Here is a 21,292-nt window from a genome sequence, read left to right on the forward strand (position 1 = left end):
TTATTTCAGGCTATTATAATAAATAATCATTTTGTTAACACTTAATGAAAATAATGATTTACAGACACTGTCGCATTATACTTCTAAAGATGCTGTTTTATTCTTTGATATAATCAGGTATTATTATATCAACTATAAACATTCATATTTTACATTCCTATATGGCCACTGCTATTAAAGAGAGATTGAAATACGATAATGAGTAAAATAATAATAATATTGAAACCTTTGAATCATGATACTCTAATTGGCATAATACAGAGAAAGTGCCTCAGGCCTCAGATCTAATCATATATCTTTTGGAATGTATTCCATAATGCGTATATGTGAGAAAGGTATCCATGTCTTAATCATAATTCTTTATATGCCTGTAAAGACATTTGATGAGTTGTCTTATTATCTTGCTAATACTTTGGGATAATAGTTTTAAAAGGAAAAATTAAGTTAACCCTTTGATTAAAGGTTGTATGATTAGGATCATGTGGAATAAAGATGTGTTGTATGTTCAACATACACTGAGGAATAATACCCTGATACCATTTCTCTTTTACTATGTTTATGTAACCGGGTATTCGATGTGTATATAGCGGCACTTGTACTGTCTCACTATAGAGCTAGCTTTTATAGCGACGCGGTAGAGTGTCCGCCTTCAGAGGGAGAGGTCGTGGGTTCGAACCCCGACAGGTGCACATAGCAATTTATGCAGTCTGTTACATTTAGTTTATGTTGGTAATGGACAAAACATGGCAAGTTTGGTATTAAAAGTTATTTTAAGGCTCAAATTTATGAACAAGTTGGTAATAAATAAGTGTTTGTTGCGAGAACATTCATTACATACGGGAGTCCAACTTAAATTTAGGTTATCTGATCCTACAACCTGCTATCTGATTGGATGGCCCAATAACGGTTAGCAGAACACTTGAATATGATGATTGGGTTAGGTCGATACACAGTTTGAATTAATTTATTGCACTTATGATCTAATAAATCACACACGTTTTTATGCGAGTCAAAGCATTTAAAATGATTCATACAATTAACAAAGTCATGAATATTTTCATAATAGCAAATTATTTACAATGGGATCATTTAAAATTCCTGACTGCGTCTCCTATTTGTGGTGAGAAACACTTTTTTTTTGCCTGGAAATATTAAATTAGCTTTGCGTGTTGAATCTGTTATTATTCCTTAATATCTTTCATAATGAAAACAATTCATCAAATTAGGTAACATACTGGCCTAACTTTTTAAAAAAAATGTATCAGTATCTGATTACAATTTATGATTGCATAATTACATGCCAGGAATTTATAGTTTGTGCAATGAAAGGAGTGAAATATGAAATATTTCTCAAGTCTAAAGGACACAGTATTATAAGCATATAAAGCTGATCAAGAGCTGTTCAACGTTTCGCATGTTGCTGACTCATGCTCACTCATGCGCGACTATACGCAACATGTACCTGATGAAATCATACTTAATGTAATTATATATTATTATGAGTTTCAAATTATATACACATAAGAAGTCTTATCAATATATTATAATATTTTGGAGTTTGCAGGCCACTTTTGAGCCTTGTCCTACCAGGTCCTTAGATTTAATTTATGAATTACATTGATTTTGATTTGTCATTATGGCTTTTTTGAGACGCTTTTACTATGAAAAACCAGATTTGACAACCTGTCATTGATGATTCTCATGAACAATATTTTTCATAAATACACAAATACATGGAACAACTTGAGAATAAAATTCTTTCTATATTTTAAGTATTAATATTATCATCTGTTCCAATACATTATTACATTAAATAATGCTTTTTTGAAGTTTTTAGTAGTTCTTAGGAGTTCTTAGTGGCTCTAAGTAGCTCTTAATGGCTCTTAGTAGCTCTTTGTAGCTCTTCCCTGCTTGTAGCTCTTAGTAGTTCTTAGTGGTTCCTTAGTAGTTCTTAGTAGTCCTTAGTATTTCTTAGTAGTTCTTAGTGGTTCCTTAGTAGTTCTTGGTAGTTCTTAGTGGTTCTTAGTAGTTCTTAGTAGTTCTTAGTGGTTCCTTAGTAGTTCTTGGTAGTTCTTAGTGGTTCCTTAGTAGTTCTTTGTAGTTCTTAGTGGTTCCTTAGTAGTTCTTGGTAGTTCTTACTGGTTCTTAGTAGTTCTTAGTAGTTCTTAGTAGTTCCTTAGTAGTTCTTAGTGGTTCCTTAGTAGCTCTTAGTAGTTCCTTAGTAGTTCTTAGTGGTTCCTTAGTTGCTCTTAGTAGTTCTTAGTAGTTCTTAGTGGTTCCTTAGTAGTTCTTAGTAGTTCTTAGTAGTTCTTAGTGGTTCCTTAGTAGTTCTTAGTAGTTCTTAGTGGTTCCTTAGTAGTACTTAGTAGTTCTTAGTAGTTCCTTAGTAGTTCTTAGTAGTTCTTAGTGGTTCCTTAGTAGCTCTTAGTAGTTCTTAGTAGTTCCTTAGTAGTTCCTTAGTAGTTCTTAGTAGTTCTTAGTGGTTCCTTGGTAGTTCTTGGTAGTTCTTAGTGGTTCCTTAGTAGCTCTTAGTAGCTCTTAGTAGTTCTTAGTAGTTCTTAGTGGTTTCTTAGTAGTTCTTGGTAGTTCTTAGTGGTTCCTTAGTAGTTCTTAGTGGTTCCTTAGTAGTTCTTAGTGGTTCCTTAGTAGTTCTTAGTAGTCCTTAGTAGCTCTTAGTAGTTCTTAGTAGTTCTTAGTGGTTCCTTAGTAGTTCTTAGTGGTTCCTTAGTAGTTCTTAGTGGTTCCTTAGTAGTTCTTAGTAGTTCTTAGTAGTCCTTAGTAGCTCTTAGTAGTTCTTAGTAGTTCTTAGTAGTTCTTAGTGGTTCCTTAGTAGTTCTTGGTAGTTCTTAGTGGTTCCTTAGTAGTACTTAGTAGTTCTTAGTGGTTCCTTAGTAGTTCTTAGTAGTTCTTAGTGGTTCCTAAGTAGTTCTTGGTAGTTCTTAGTGGTTCTTAGTAGTTATTGGTAGTTCTTAGTAGTTTTTAGTAGTTCTTGGTAGTTCTTAGTGGTTCTTAGTAGTTCTTAGTGGTTCTTGGTAGTTCATAGTGGTTCTTAGTAGTTCTTAGTGGTTCTTGGAAGTTCTTAGTAGTTCTTGGTAGTTCTTAGTAGTTCTTGGTAGTTCTTAGTGGTTCTTAGTAGTTCTTAGTGGTTCTTGGTAGTTCTTAGTGGTTCTTAGTAGTTCTTAGTAGTTCTTGGTAGTTCTTAGTAGTTCTTAGTAGTTCTTAGTAGTTCTTGGTAGTTCTTAGTGGTTCTTAGTAGTTCTTAGTAGTTCTTGGTAGTTCTTAGTGGTTCTTAGTAGTTCTTAGTAGTTCTTGGTAGTTCTTAGTGGTTCTTGGTAGTTCTTGGTAGTTCTTAGTGGTTCTTAGTAGGTCTTGGTAGTTCTTAGTAGTTCTTGGTAGTTCTTAGTATTTCTTACTAGTTCTTGGTAGTTCTTAGTGGTTCTTAGTAGTTCTTAGTAGTTCTTGGTAGTTTTTAGTGGTTCTTAGTAGTTCTTGGTAGTTCTTAGTAGTTCTTAGTAGTTCTTGGTAGTTCTTAGTAGTTCTTAGTAGTTCTTAGTGGTTCTTGGTAGTTCTTAGTGGTTCTTAGTAGTTCTTGGGTAGTTCTTAGTGGTTCTTAGTAGTTCTTGGTAGTTCTTGGTAGTTCTTAGTAGTTCTTGGTAGTTCTTGGTAGTTCTTAGTAGTTCTTAGTGGTTCTTAGTAGTTCTTAGTAGTTCTTGGTAGTCCTTAGTAGTTCTTAGTAGTTCCTTAGTAGTTCTTGGTAGTTCTTAGTAGTTCCTTAGTAGTTCTTAGTAGTTCTTAGCTCTAATTTATGTTCTTAGTGGCTTTAGCAGGACCACCCAAGCACATAAAGAAGAATATAAATTTTCTGATAACAAATAATGTTGAATTCTGAGAGGTAAAATATCAGTAATTGAGTTGGTAGTCAAATTATAAATCCCAGCTTACATGTTTCCTATTTATTTATATTTCATATAAAACCTGGTCATGTTCAAGTTCATTTAGAGACATTTCTAGAGTTTCATCTTTGGAGAAACCATTTATATTCAGAAAGTACATTTTTGTTTATAGCTTATAATATTATAAAAGCAAATAAAACAAGTACTTCAGGTTTCTTCCAATATAGAAAAACGCACCAATAAAAACTGATCTGTTTGATTGAATGCCATTAAGTTCATTTTAAGATTAGTGCCATGTTGTCATACAGCCTTGCACTTTCCGATGATATAACAATTAAACGCAAATCCATACGATCAAGATGGAATTGACAGACACAGAATTCCAATGCATTATTTTCTTATATCGAGAGTGGATCCGAGATGATATACGAGCATTATTAAAATTGTGTTGCAAGTTGCAAACTGTCGTTGTCATTCCTCGAAAGGTTTTTCATTTTTTATTTATTTATTGTTTTAATTAATATTTCAATGTTTGAAAAAAGAAAAAAGAAAACCATAGCAGTTGCATTCATTATTAATTTATTTCATTTCAAAATAGTTGCATATTTAAATGATCTATAGCATGGGGAGCTAAACAGACTTAAGGAAATACTCAAATGACTTTAGGAAATACTGAAAAGACTTAAGGAAATACTCAAAAGACTTAAGGAAATACTCAAAAGACTTAAGGAAATACTCAAAAGACTTGAGGAATACTCAAAAGACTTTAGGAAATACTCAAAAGACTTGAGGAAAAACTCAAAAGACTTAAGGATATACTCAAAAGACTTAAGGAAATACTCAAAAGACTTTAGGAAATACTGCAAATACCTATGAAATACTGAAAATACTTTAAGAAATGCTGAAAAGTTTTGAGGAAATACTGAAAAGACTTAAGGAAATAAAGAAAAGTCTTAAGGAAATACTGAAAAGTCTTAAAGTCTGAAGGAAATACTGAAAAATCTTAACAAAATACTGAAAAGACTGAAGGAAATACTGAAAAGTCTTAAGGAAATACTGAAATGTCTGAAGGAAAGACTTAAGGAAATACTAAAAAGTGTTTGGGAAATACTAAAAAGTCTTAAGGAAATACTGAAAAGTCTGAAGGAAAGACTTAAGGAAATACTGAAAAGTCTTATGGAAATTCTGAAAAGTCTTAAGGAAATACTGAAAAGTCTTATGGAAATTCTGAAAAGTCTTAAGGAAATACTGAAAAGACTTAAGGAAATACTGATAAGTCTTATGGAAATCCTGATAAGTCTTAAGGAAATACTGAAAAGACTTAAGGAAATTGTTGTCATGATTGACAGTTTGACCACTGAATGAATTCCCAAATATTTAATCTAAACTGCCAAATTCTCAAGTTTCATAGAAAATATAAAGAAATACAAATATTTTTTCTTGTCAATTGTAAACATATGCTGACAATTTTTAAATTCTTACAAATTTCAAAAGTGGCCTTATTATTTTAACAGAGCACTTCCACTATAATGGATTTTACTGATAATGTTTTGCACATGAATTCTTCATAAAATAACTCTTAAATTATTTATAAACTGATTTTTAGAACAGGGGTCTAAAGCTTTCTCCTCTAAAGCATTCAGTATTTCTTGAATTATATAAGGAAAACCTCTATTTCTGGGCTTCTAATATAAGCGAACCTAACCAGTAAAGCAACTTTTGAACATTTCAGTGTATTTTTCTCAGATAACTGCATTGTTTGACAAAGGCATAAATATTTTTTAACCTTTTTTTGCGGGTTTCCGACCTACCTTATTTTTTGCCCAGACTCTCAGCCTTTTTGTTGTCTTGAGAAAATATTTTTTATCATTTGTTTGATGAAGTGATTTTGGCTTTTAACAATACCACTGTTGCAAATACAGATTGCTTAGATGTTCTTGAGCAAAGAATTTATATTTTTGGGTAACAGGAAAATCTCAAGAAACAATTTGCTGTTTCACTATCCAAAACACTGACATTTGACAAGACCCTGAACCATTACGTATTTTATGCATATTTTCCAAAAATCTACAAATAGTAACAACAAGTTTTTGTTTACATTGTATGCATCATTGGTTTTGGAAAATGAAAATGAAAGTGATTTAGAAATACTACCGCTTTTGAACCCAATCTACCGACTTAGAGACCCAAATCTACCTCTCTAGCTGACATTGCCAGAGGTTCACATTTGTGTTTGGTGATAGCTTTTTCTCTAAAAATGCATGATTGGTTATTTTCTTTAAAAATGCATGATTGGTTATTTTCTTTAAAAATGCATGATTGGTTATTTTCTTTAAAAATGCATGATTTCTTCTACAAACAAAACCTTTTTGGGGTCAAACTTCTTAATGAAATCATTTTTTGACTCACATATATTTTTTCTTAAAAGGAAAATTGGGATTTTTGTTTATTCCATTTTACCATAGATCTGAGTTTAGCAAATTTCCTAAAATACAAGTTAAAGGGCTGGGGTAGCTCAGTAACTGTTGGTAGAGCACTGGATTTGCAAGCTGGCAGTCCAGGGATTGATCCCTGGACTGACCTCGTACTTACCTGGGTCTACTTATCTGAGGTTATGATATTTGGCGTCTTACATTTAAATTGCCATGGCGCATGCATGTGTGGGAATGAGAAATTGTGGTGAGTGGAAAGGGCCACAATGGTAATATGGTTTGGTCTGGGAATTTGGGGATAGATTCAAGTGGGTGAATGTAGTGATGAAACGATTATCGAGTACAATCGATAAATCGTTGCTGGCAATTCTATGTCGGCAACAATCGATAGTGGTTGTCCAAAATCGATGTCGCTAATGTTACTTCCGGTAACTACATAACTTGTGGTGAAAGTCAAATTAATGTCAATTTTTCTTTCAGGTAAATACTCGTTAAGTTCATTTTACGCAAATGCGATGAATGTAAACTCTTTTGCTTAAAAACTTATTAACTCTCTCAAAATTATAAATTGAATTTAATTGTTTATATATTTCTTAAAACCTTCTTCAATATCCTGTCTCTATAGTAGAGTGCGTCCAGTTTTACATGCTAATACAGGGGATACCGGCTCGATGCATTCTGTTTTTGATACCTTTTTTGGTATAGATCATTTATTATTAACTAATTTACTTTTTTGTGAAAGGTTCATGAAATTAAGATATTCTAGTGAAATGTTGAATATAACGGGTAATTAAATGTCAAGCTGGTTCACAAATATTTAAGATGCTTTTAGATAGATAAAATGCTAAGTTAACTTACTTGAAGCGGTGTGCATCATTTTGAAATAGATGTACAATTATTAAGTATGTGTTGTGTTGTTATGTTTTTTCGTTAAGTTATTAAAGACAGAAAAAGGTCATTGAAATTTATTTACTGTTGCAAAAAGCATGACTATAGCATCACACGTACTGATTCCAGGTTTATCCTTATAAAATGATCATGATGATACTATGTATAAAGAATGTATTCCTTACTGATATTATGAACTTTCGATTATTGTCCAATAGTAAATCGAAATGCTTGGTCCGATTCGATTCGATTATCGATAGCAAATGGAGTCCGATTTTCAAACACAAGATGAATGTCACCTTTTCAGATTCGCACAATTTGAGAGTATGTAAGTTATCCAGGCCAGCTTGCTCACTTTTTAGAGCACATGGCATTTAAAAGCAGCACCTTGGGGTCCCAGGACTAGCCACATTTTTCAGAAGCTGTAACAAACAAAGATACATGTATGTTAATAATGTGGTATTTTGCAGACTTTTTTTGCTGTTTAAAACAGTCATTTTTGATATATCAAACCTTTGTATTTTTAATATCCCAAAATTTTAATATCCTACATGACATTATTTAGAAAAAAAGTGAAAAAAATAACAACAGTGGCCTTAGACGTTAAAATAAAACCTTGTGTGGATGTGGCTGGACAAGCCCAGTTTAATACTGAGCTTAAAATTGCAATGAGAGACATAAAACCATGCAAGAAGACATTCATTACACTAATATCCAAATGTCATTGTCCGTAAATGTTGGGGTAACAGCCTTCACACAGTCAGTGAAAAACGAGTTAGAACTCACTGGGGGTTTAAACCAGTTTCTGAGCTTTAATCTGCAGTCATTTCAAGGCTTAAAGGGACTATTTCATGGTTTGTAAAATGAACCTTTTACAGATTTTTTTATTTGGAAATAAATCGTGGCAAATCATAAGGAGTGTTAAAACTAAGACACAAAATTTAATGGTGATATATGCTGAAATATTGTCTTTGAAGTCCATTATTTTGAAGAGTTAGTAGCATGATTCAGCAGAAGGTTGTAGTGTGATTGATAAATTGACATTATCATTGATGCTAGCAATGTACTTAATAAAGGTTTAAATATCTGTAAGCATATACTATGAGTCCTTGTGGGCGATTGTGGATAATTATCATGTCATTTTTTTCTTGACTGAACCAGCATTGGCTCATCCCCCCATTGCATGCAGGTTTTTTTTTTTTTTTTTTATTTTAATCATTTATTTTTATGCAATTTTGGAATCAAAGAGTAAAATTATTGCAATCTATGGGTTTACATATGTGTCACTGGGAAAACTCATTTTTGGTGCCAAAACATGAGCGAGTCCCTTTTAAAGGTTTCCAAGCATAATTATAAACAACTTAATTTACCGGTTTTTTTATAAAGTGCTTTTTTGTATATCCCATCTTGACTGTTTTAATGCATTTTGCCTTCTACCTGTACTGAAGGCGTGATTACGCAATTAGCTTATGGCTTGAGGTTGGGAAACAAAGGTAAGTTCAGAGAGTTCATAAAAGATTTAATCTTGTGTTTTGTGATTGAGTTAGGCAAATATAAAGGAAAATTAGAGGAAGTTTTATTTGAATTTTACTGTTGTTGATTTATATCACTATGTTCCTACCCACCTAATCTGTAAAACAAGGATGCATATCCGCCACTGAGGCTTTTTTTATTATCCAGTTACAAAGAGAGATACCGTATTTTCTCGACTATAAGACGGGGAAATTGGGTCCCGATTTTTACCCCCAAAGTAGGGGACCCGTCTTATAAGCGAGTCGATAAAATATTAAAAAAAGATTCAAGTCAAAATCAGTAAAATTTTACATAGGGTATTCGTCTATCCAGTATATCGTCTGCTGATACAAGTATGGGGCAAATAAGTAAACAACAACACGAAATATCTTCACCGCGCGTGCTCTGACGTCACACAGTGTACCGTTATATCTGCATTTTTTCTCATGGCGCGTGTCAGTATAATTAGTTTGACAGATATATCAAATCAATAAATTGGAATCTAAATATGATGTAGGTACCTAACTGTCAATTTGATTAAGCAAACAAATGACAATGCGAATATGAATCCTTTATGTTCGTCGCCAATCAAGGGACAATATTGCCTGAAGCATTATTGCTAAACAAACACCTATTTATGCCGCGGCTTTTCGCAGTTATGTTATTAAAGCCATTTATTTTGCCGAAGAACTTTATTGGTGTCTTCAATAAAAAAAACTAAAACAAACATATGTTGTTATTGATTAATTATTACAATTCCGATAAGTAACGACCTGTCCTGCAAACTTATGTACTCATTTTTAACCTACCTCCAAATAGAGAGCTCACAGTTGACTGCCATTTTCTTTGAGGAAAACAAAAACAGTTACCGCGAAAGTCGATAATTGTCCGTTGAGCTTGAACATTTTTACACATTAGGAAGAATTTTAGCATTTTAGATTTGCTTAAAAATTGACCCCGTCTTATAAGCGAGTCGAAACAAAAAGCACCAGAATTCATGGGCAAAGTTAGGGGGCCGTCTTATAAGCGAATCGCCTTATAGTCGAGAAAATACGGTACATACTTGTGTATTCAATGACCTTTTTATGTCAAAAAAGAAAAAAAATATAACAAAAATACACCAGGAGACACCAGAGTGCACCATTTCAGACAGAAATTTCCAACAAATCTTCAGGACCAGAATCACATTTACATCCCTCTTACGCCAAAATCTCGAACTGCCCGTGCTCTTAAATTTCACTTTCTCTCATGATTTTGTAGACTGTCAACCATTTTCTATACATGAATGTTCCTTTAAAAAAATTGCCATGTTTAAACACCATGTTTTATGATATCACTGTAATAGTTATTGTTTATTTTTGCTATACTATCTACCATTAATTCAGCATAAGCTGGGCACAAGAGCACATATTAATTATTTAGTCAAGCAAAATTTTACTTAGTGTTAACCCTTATGCCTCTGCCAATGGGATCAATTTATAGAAAGCTTTTACTTAGTGTTTGCACCTATGCCTCTAATCTAGCCAGTGGGCATACGTGAACCACTACATACCTGATTGAATAAAAACGCTTAATGACTTACATGAAACACCGCAGTTGTTTTTTGTCGGAAGCTTTCTAAATGATAAAATCAGAATCCATTTGGCAAACCCATTGAAAGGGACATGAGTGTAGACACATAACACTGAATTAGTAATAACTTCAACACTATAGCATCATCACATTACAACTTCGGACTAATTTGATAAAGAGTAATTTCTGAAATAAATGGTAATTTTACTTAACCCAGGCTAATTAGCGAAATATGTTATTAGCAAACGGTGGCAACAATATTTTGTGCGGACAAAGTATTACAACAATATTAAACAATGAACTGATAGTTCCGAACTTTGCTAATGTTAACAACCTGATAAACAACATTGTTGTTAACTTTTTTAAATTAAATATTTGATGATGTTCTCACATATTTAAATATAAACATCTACAGCTGAAACAGTTGTCTTTAATTTTGTAAGAAAAACAGCATATCACAAGTGCATCGTCTTCCAGAGTAGTAATGATTTCAAAGTTAACATCAACAAAGTTAACCTTGTTGTTAACTTAAAATAATTGGCCCACTGAATGTGGATGATCATATGATTTCTGTCAAATTTGATCATCAGGAAACATTGGAACAGTTCCGTAACATGTACTTCATTGATAGTGTCACAGATAAATTGTCTCCAAAGTTTTAATAATTCATTAAAAAAGAATGCCAGTTACAACTGAGTGGATTTAAGCACTATTCTTCTCTCCTATTATTATATTTTGTTGACAAAAAACGCGTTAATGAACATCTCTGGAGGAACTATTAATTTTTTTTTTACTTGTTTGATTGGAATACACTCTTTAGTGCGGTCGAAAGCCATGAATATTTCAGCAGACCTCAGTTGGAGACCTAAATTTGTTGGGACATAATCATGATGCTGTGTCCCAGTAGGGTTTGATCTTTTCCTGTCTTGTGAGAAAAGTTGTTTTATCATGATTCTCCTGACCCATTTGGTGGCTATAAACTTGTATGGTGGCCCACACTAAAGAACATTATCATCATAGGTGACGGAGGACAGACCTGTGAACACAATTATAACTGGTCCTTCTTTGTGGTATACAATTTATATGCTTCAAGTGGATGAACAACCGTATTCCAAAAATATTTTACAATTAAAGGGCACACTAGTGCTAGTATGCACTACTTTTCTGAAGAACAAATTACAATCTATGGGTAAACACTACTTCTGCAAAGAACACATTACTATGTATGGGTATAAGCTACTTTTGTAAAGAACATTTACAATGTATAGGTATAAACTACTTTTGTTAAGAGCATATTACAATGTATGGGTTTAAACTACTTTTGCAAAGGACATATACAATGTATGGGTTTAAACTACTTTTGCAAAGGACATATACAATGTATGGGTTTAAACTACTTTTGTAAGGGACACATACAATGTATGGGTATAAACTTCTTTTGTTAGGGACACATATAATGTATGGGTATAAACTACTTTTATTAAGGACACATACAATGTATGGGTATAAACTACCTTTGCTAAGGACACACACAATGTATTGGTATAAACTACTTTTGTTAGGGACACATACTTTGTATGGGTATAAACTACTTTTGTAAGGGACACACACAATGTATGGGTATAAACTACTATTGTAAGGGACACAAACAATGTATGGTTATAAACTACCTTTGTTAAGGACACATACAATGTATGGGTATAAACTACTTTTGTAAGGTAGCCATTTTCAAACTACTTTTGTTAGGGACACATACAATGTATTGGTATAAACTTCTTTTGTTAGGGACACATACAATGTATGGGTATAAACTACTTTTGTTAGGGACACATACAATGTATGTGTATAAACTACTTTTGTTAGGGACACATACAATGTATGGGTATAAACTACATTTGTTAGGGACACATACAATGTATGGGTATAAACTAACTTTGTTAAGGCCACATACAATGTATAGGTATAAACTACTTTTGTAAGGAACACATACAATGTATGTGTATAAACTATTTTTGTTAGGGACACATACAATGTATGGGTATAAACTACATTTGTTAGGGACACATACAATGTATGGGTATAAACTAACTTTGTTAGGGACACACACAATGTATGGGTATAAACTACTTTTGTTAGGGACACATACAATGTATGGGTATAAACTACTTTTGTAAGGGACACAAACAATGTATGGGTATAAACTACCTTTGTTAAGGACACATACAATATATGGGTATAAACTACTTTTGTAAGGTAGCCATTTTCAAACTACTTTTGTTAGGGACACATACAATGTATTGGTATAAACTACTTTTGTTAGGGACACATACAATGTATGGGTATAAACTAACTTTGTTAGGGACACATACAATGTATGGGTATAAACTACTTTTGTTAAGGACACATACAATGTATGGGTTTAAACTACTTTTGTTAGGGACACATACAATGTATGGGTATAAACTACTTTTGTAAGGGACACAAACAATGTATGGGTATAAACTAACTTTGTTAGGGACACATACAATGTATGGGTATAAACTACTTTTGTTAGGGACACATACAATGTATTGGTATAAACTTCTTTTGTTAGGGACACATACAATGTATGGGTATAAACTAACTTTGTTAAGGACACACACAGTGTATGGGTATAAAATACTTTTGTAAGGGACACATACAATGTATGGGTATAAACTAATTTTGTTAGGGACACATACAATGTATGGGTATAAACTACTTTTGTTAGGGACACATACAATGTATGGGTATAAAATACTTTTGTAAGGGACACAAACAATGTATGGGTATAAACTACCTTTGTTAAGGACACATACAATGTATGGGTATAAACTACTGTTGTAAGGTAGCCATTTTCAAACTACTTTTGTTAGGGACACATACAATGTATTGGTATAAACTTCTTTTGTTAGGGACACATACAATGTATGGGTATAAACTACCTTTGTTAAGGACACACACAATGTATGGGTATAAACTACTTTTGTTAGGGACACATACAATGTATGGGTATAAACTACTTTTGTTAGGGACACATATAATGTATGGGTATAAACTACTTTTGTTTTAGGACACATACAATGTATAGGTATAAACTACATTTGTAAAGAACATACATACAGTGTATACATTGGTATAAACTTTTATGTAAAGAACACATACAATGTATAGGTATAAACTACTTTTGCAAAGAACATAAAAAATGTATCGGTGTACACTTGTTTGTAAAGAACACATTACAATGTATGGATATACACTTCGTTTGTAAAGAACACATTACAATTTTTGGGTATACACTACTTTTGTAAATAACACATTACAATGTATGAATATACATTATTTTTGTCAAGAACACATTACAATGTATGACTATACATTATTTTTTGTAAAGAACACATTACAATGCATGACTATACATTACTTTTGTAAAGAACACATTACAATGTATGACAATACATTATTTTTGTAAAGAACACATGACAATGTATGACTATACATTATTTTTGTAAAGAACACATTACAATGTACGACTATACATAATGTTTTGTAAAGAACACATTACAAATATATTGATATACGTTACTTTTGTAAAGAACACATTACAATGTATGACAATACATTATTTTTGTAAAGAACACATTGTACTGTATTAATATACATTATTTTTGTAAAGAACACATTACAATGTATGAATATACATTATTTTTTTTTGTAAAGAACACATTACAAATATACATTATTTTTGTAAAGAACACATTACAATGTAGGACTATACATTATTTTTGTAAAGAACACATTACAATGTACGACTATACATAATGTTTTGTAAAGAACACATTACAAATATATTGATATACGTTACTTTTGTAAAGAACACATTACAATGTATGACAATACATTATTTTTGTAAAGAACACATTGTACTGTATTAATATACATTATTTTTGTAAAGAACACATAACAATGTATGAATATACATTATTTTTTTGTAAAGAACACATTACAAATATACATTATTTTTGTAAAGAACACATTACAATGTATGACTATACATTATTTTTTTGGTAAAGAACACATTACAAATATATTGATATACATTATTTTTGTAAAGAACACATTACAATGTATGACAATACATTATTTTTGTAAAGAACACATTGCAATGTATGACTATACATTATTTTTTTTATAAAGAACACATTACAAATATATTAATATACATTATTTTTGTAAAGAACACATTACAAATATACATTATTTTTGTAAAGAACACATTACAATGTAGGACTATACATTATTTTTGTAAAGAACACATTACAATGTACGACTATACATAATGTTTTGTAAAGAACACATTACAAATATATTGATATACGTTACTTTTGTAAAGAACACATTACAATGTATGACAATACATTATATTTGTAAAGAACACATTGTACTGTATTAATATACATTATTTTTGTAAAGAACACATAACACTGTATGAATATACATTATTTTTTTGTAAAGAACACATTACAAATATACATTATTTTTGTAAAGAACACATTACAATGTATGACTATACATGATATTTTTTGGTAAAGAACACATTACAAATATATTGATATACATTATTTTTGTAAAGAACACATTACAATGTATGACAATACATTATTTTTGTTAAGAACACATTGCAATGTATGACTATACATTATTTTTTATAAAGAACACATTACAAATATATTAATATACATTATTTTTGTAAAGAACACATTACAATGTATGACTATACATTATTTTTTGTACAGAACACATTGCACTGTATTAATATACATTATTTTTGTAAAGAACACATTACAATGTATGACCATACATTATTTTTTGTAAAGAACACATTTCACTGTATTAATATACATTATTTTTGTAAAGAACACATTACAATGTAGGGATATACATTATTTAAAAAAACAAACACATTACAATGTATGACTATACATTCTTTTTTTGTAAAGAACACATTACACTGTATGAATATACATTATTTTTGTAAAGAACACATTACAATGAAAGAATATACATTTTTTTTGTAAAGAACACATTACAATGTAGGAATATACATTATTTTGTAAAGAACACATTACACTGTATGAATACACATTATTTTTGTAAAGAACACATTACACTGTATGAATATACATTATTTTTGTAAAGAACACATTACAATGTATGGGTAATAACACATAGGTATATACACTACTTTTGTAAAGAGCACACATAAAGAGGGTTGTTTGTAAAGTTCATGGAGAAGTTGTAAGATGTTATTCAATCAATATAGTCAACAATCTTAATAAAATCATTTTGAATATACTTTTCATTCAAAAGTATAACACCGAACAATGTTCAAAATATAAACGTTGTTGAAAGAAATTTAATTTTAAAGAAACCTAGTATAGTCGGTATGGAGCATTATGATGTTTCAACATAAATGGAAACAAAAGTGCTCACTTTTAACACAATTAAATGAGCATTTGGTGCCAAATTACGCCAACGTGTTAAATGCATATTTTATGACGTAATATACATAATTATAGCAGAAATATTGATGTCATTACTCGATGTATGAATTTTTAACAACAGCACTAATAGGTAGTGATTGCCTTGTATTTAATTGGCACAAGCGTTTCAGAGATGGTGAAACCAGCATGGATGATTTGCCAAGAATAAGCTGGCCATCTAGGAATATATGCTGAATAGCATAACAAGTGTATGAACTTCAACGGAGAATATTTTGATAAAAATGTGATGTGACATTATATTTTGGGGTTTTTTTTTCGAAGTGCTCTGTGGCTGTGATAGGGTATAATGGCTGTAAAACAGTTTATGTGGTATGCATTTTGACACATGTTTCTGTATCCAGAGCAGTACTGAAATGACTGTATCATTTTATTTATTCTTTCTAACCATATTCATCATATTTGAATGTTGTCTATGAATATTACGAACAGCCCTCGTACAATGTTTTTGTATACACTAGATTGCACTATTATTCTGGAGGACACATACAATGTATGGGTATACACACATATGCGCTTCTTTTCTGAAGGAATTTACAATCTGAAACAATATTATATAAAACAACTCCCGTGAAGGACACATGTGTAAAAAGCAGTCTGTAATACGTTTCTGACCTTCTGCTTGGGTACACACTAGTATACAGTACTAACAATGCTTAATTATCTGAATGAACAGAATATATATGAGTAAACGTTAGTTTGCAATCTGATTAATCAACACTTTTTCTGAATGACCTATACAATGGTACACCCTTATAGTATGCAATACTTTCCTCAAGTACAATGTACATATATGCATAGGTTATGCATACACTTTATTGATAAACTACTTTTCTATCAATTTTTGCATTTTTTACTGATGCACAGACATTTGGTTTTCCATAAACATCTGTATGTTATAATTATTTCATACATCAAAGTTGATTAGCTCTGACGTAACTGGTATTAATCGATGGATGATCACTACAACCAACAGATTTTGCGCAGATTTTGTGTCATTGAGATCTCAAATCTCAACACAAAAATCCTTTGAGTCCAAGCTGTAGAAGAAATACTGATTTCAGATCGCAAGTATTGATCATGCATAATCTTGTATGGCAGTTATCCTGTGCACAGTAAGAGTATTGGAATAGTCATTAGGCGAGAGAAAATGCTAGTTTCTCTATTTGTTCAGACAGTCTTTAGAAGACGCTGTCTGGTAAGAAAAACCTGGATTGCAGCCCTTGCCTTTCATTTAAACAAACTTTGTTTGACACTTGTAGAATGGTAGCTAGAAATATCTCTTAATGTCATGAGGTTGTGGTAGGAATAATCTATACGGGAATGTGTTTGAGGATTCCTGTACATGGTGGTAACACAATGGATGGCTTGGTCTCGTACTCTCAAGTAGTGGCTTGGAGTGGTCTGAATTTAGAATCGTTGGTCTAGATTGATTGAAGATGACCTTTGTCTGAATGGTCTCTGATTGTTTTCGATGACTATCTAAAGGCTTGTCTTTCTCGTTGACCTTTTATAAAGGTTGTTTTACTTGTTCAAAATATGTTGAAGAAAAAAAAAGCTTTTAACTGTAGGTGAATGAACAAGCAAAATTAAGATCTAGTGTATGATAATGATTGTATAGCTTAGTCAGTGGTAATAAACACATACTGTTTTGTTAGAGAGGTTGTGCGTGTGTTTGTGCGTGGGAGCGTGCAATATGTGTTATTGTGCACTATTGTAACAATTCATGTCATCCAAGTATGTGTCAAGTTTTCAATGGTTTGTACTATAGCATGAGGGAAGTGATCTGAATATCAGGGAACATACAGTCATACGCTGTTGGCTCGAATTCCCAGGGACCGACGGAAATACCTCAAGTCTCAGAAAATTTTAGCTATGCGGGATTGCTTACCTTCAGTTTAAAGAATTGGTCCTTTACATCTAGTTTGAGCAAACGAGGAATTCAAGCCAATCGACTGTACACATTTAGGGGAAAATTTCGCAAATGATTTTTAAACCCAATTGCATTAAAATTTTGTAGCCTGTAAGTGTAGCCATACATACAAGAACAGGTTCATGTCGTGTTTTGGAACCACTCTGTTGTTTCTATAATTGTTAGGCAGAAAATGACAGGGACCATAGTTAGAACTCAATTCAAATGAGTTTTATTCTCAATTCCAGTAAGTCTACATATAAGTGCATTCATAAGTCTTATAAATCTTATAGGTAATTAACTTGTTACCATTTTATTACAGCAAAGTTATATAACTCATTTTAATAGTATGAAGTCTCCATTTGACCACACATTTTAGCTTTATTTTCACTTTTTATAACTGTGAAGTGCATCTTACTCTCTAAAGAATTGTAGCAAGACAATTATTGATTATCATTTAAGAATGACGATAAAGTGTTAAACTTGATAGATGCGCAAAAAACATACTAATTTTAATGCATTATTATGTTTAACTCTTTTCATTTTAATTACCGTATAAAAAAAGCATTTGATTTGTGTTTAGATAAAAAACATCAGCAATATTTTGGCGCTTTTTTTAACAGGAGAAATTGTGGCCATGTAGTTATTAATTGAAAACCTGATTCATAACTTATAGGCTAATATATTTTTTTTCATCTGTACACAAATCATAATTATGTTTTTTTTTTTTTTTGATCATTAATGTCAAATGAGTTAAACATGATAATGCATTGAAATTTGTATGTTTCTTGTACATCTGTCAGGTGTCACACTTGATTGCGCCCTTTTTTGTTGCAATGTGGTGCTAACTTTGTCATATAAACGCTTATACTTTGACATATAAACTTTATTCACAGATATTAATTTTATTCCCGTTGTGTTTCAGTGGTGATGCGAGAGTATCCAAGGTGAAGGTCACTGTTGGGTGGGATCCCGCTGGCGTCGTGTTCACCACTGGCATGGTGATGGCTTCGAGCCATAGGTATAGTTAATCAGCTTATACTAATCCAAAAAGATAGCTATCTCGGGAAGAAAACTAAGGGCGATATTGCCATAGCCTTGATGATGTTGTCATTTCTATTTATTGTTGGCGTCATGCAAATATGTTTACCTTAATCATTACTCAAAAACTCAAGATATTCGTATGCAACTTAATAGGCTTGTAACGAGTGACAATATGCATTATGTGTGACAGTAAAGGCCCATAACTCTACCAGCATTGGCATTCATTTTGGGTGTGTTTTTCTGTAAGCTTTCAGTATCACGTTTAGTTTCCAGAGTGGAAATTTTTAATTATATCTGTATTGAGAGGCCATGAAAAAGTTCCTTGGTTGAGGCACTACCTTTTTTTTCTAGAGTGAGACGCCAGGCCCAAATATCACGAAAAAACTGAAGTCAAAACTTAATCTCAACACTTTTTACCACATAAAAGCATGGCATTATTGTTTTTTTTTATGTTTTAACTCTTTTTAAGAACACATTATCTCATTGATTATGTGGATATAAAGATTTTGTAAAGATTTTATAGAAAAGTAATGCTAGGGCAAAAATTATACTTGTATTTTTGAGTTATTACTCAAGTACATTTTGTGTTCTAGAATTATAATTTTATTTTTGTTTTAATATTGAGAAATGATGCTTATCAACATAATGCAAAAGAGAATGCACTTTTTTACAGAGTTAAACATTCAATAGCTTATTTGAATCATGCCATTCTTAAATGTTAAAAAAATGAGCTGAGCTTGATTTTGAGAAATTACTTGAGTATTTTTTGTGATATTTGGGCCATGGGTGCTCCAGTTTCCCCCATAACACAAGACCACACCCTCGCGTAACATCGTGCCAACAAGAGTGATTAATATAATGTTGTAATAACTTGTTTCACAATTGTTGTAAATAAATAAGTTAAAACTTAAAACTATTTTCTAAGGCCTTTAGTCTGTGTTTCAGATTCAGTCTTAGAAACTGAATTCTGAAATTATTCAAAATATTTATAACATTATTAATTTTGAAAAATAGATGTGCGCCAGATTGTAAAACAAGTATTTTGTCATAGATAAAGAATCTATGCCATCTTTGCTCCTGTTGTAGAATTTTACAACAGAATTAAAAATGTGCTTTTCTGAGTCTAAATCTCAAACCGAGACTCAAGACATTAGAAAAAAATGGGCCCAGGGGCCATGATTACAGTCTCAAGTCTGAGTTCAGACTCAAGTAGCCATGATTACAGTCTCAAGTCTGAGTTCAGACTCAAGTAGCCATGATTACAAATGGTCTCAAGTCTGAGTTCAGACTCGAGTGGCCATGATTACAAACAGTCTCAAGTCTGAGTTCAGACTCAAGTAGCCATGATAACAAATGGTCTCAAGTCTGAGTTCAGACTCGAGTGGCCATGATTACAAACAGTCTCAAGTCTGAGTTCAGACTCGATTAGCCATGATTACAAACAGTCTCAAGTCTGAGTTCAGACTCGATTAGCCATGATTACAAACAGTCTCAAGTCTGAGTTCAGACTCGATTAGCCATGATTACAAACAGTCTTTAGTCTGAGTTCAGACTCAAGTAGCCATGATTACAAATGGTCTCAAGTCTGAGTTAAGACTCGAGTGGCCATGATTACAAACAGTCTCAAGTCTGAGTTCATACTCAAGTGAAATATTTACTTCATTGTAATTTTCCTTGTAGTTGATTATTGATGATGAAATTTGCTGAATTTTAGTTCTATTTAAAACTGACATCTTTTTGTAAAATGAATGGAGTAAAGCTGATTCTTTGTTTTTTAATAAAAGTGCTTTTCTGAGTCTAGACTCAGACTTGAGACTGTTCGCAGTGATGGGCCAAGGTATATCTTGGCCAGTAATTGGCTCAGATTTCTAATCAAGAAATGATTGGTAAACAAATTTATTCTTTATTTATAAAGGCTGACAAAATACCTGAGCTATCTGATTGTCTTTGATGTTTTGCATTTGAAGATATGCGATTAATAATATTAATCAGATTCTTTATACAGTTGATGTTGTTAATATTGAATAACTCAGAACATGGCATCAGTGATGAATTTATTTTCACTTGTAAACTGTACTTTTTTGGATTCTGTAAGCAGAGGGGATGAATTTATTTTCACTTGTAAAAAGTACTTTTTTGGATTCTCACAGTAAGCAGAGGACTTTGTCTGTGCTACAACTTTAAATGAATATGTGTACATGAAACAGAGAATGAAGGAGCGAGGTGACCTGACTGGACCAATGTATTTTTCTCCATTGACAACTCATTATCATATATTTTTTCCACTAATGGACATTTATATAGATTCACTGTACTTTGATAAATGTGAAAATTTGATGCCATTTGCTCATTATTATCTCTGTGATGTATTTAGTCTGGTTGACAATCGACCAGCCGCTAATTGTCAATTAAACAATCGGTTGACCAATGATAGGATTGTATTTTGAAAATAAATATAAG

At 31.9% G+C, this 21,292-nt stretch overlaps 1 protein-coding gene across 6 annotated transcripts in view; it reads left to right on the forward strand.

Annotated features, from left to right (window-relative positions):
- The window catches only part of LOC128208081 (regulator of G-protein signaling 7-like), an 85,613-nt gene that overhangs the window by 5,928 nt on the left and 58,393 nt on the right, over window positions 1-21,292 (forward strand). For all 6 annotated transcript variants that reach the window (XM_052911414.1, XM_052911415.1, XM_052911418.1 and 3 more), the window contains exon 2: window positions 18,714-18,809. In XM_052911414.1, coding sequence (XP_052767374.1) covers window positions 18,787-18,809 — 23 coding nt within the window. In that variant the 5' untranslated portion in view covers window positions 18,714-18,786. The remainder of the gene's footprint in view (window positions 1-18,713; window positions 18,810-21,292) is intronic.

Source organism: Mya arenaria, chromosome 11, assembly GCF_026914265.1.
Source record: "Mya arenaria isolate MELC-2E11 chromosome 11, ASM2691426v1".
Classification (NCBI taxonomy): domain Eukaryota; kingdom Metazoa; phylum Mollusca; class Bivalvia; order Myida; family Myidae; genus Mya; species Mya arenaria.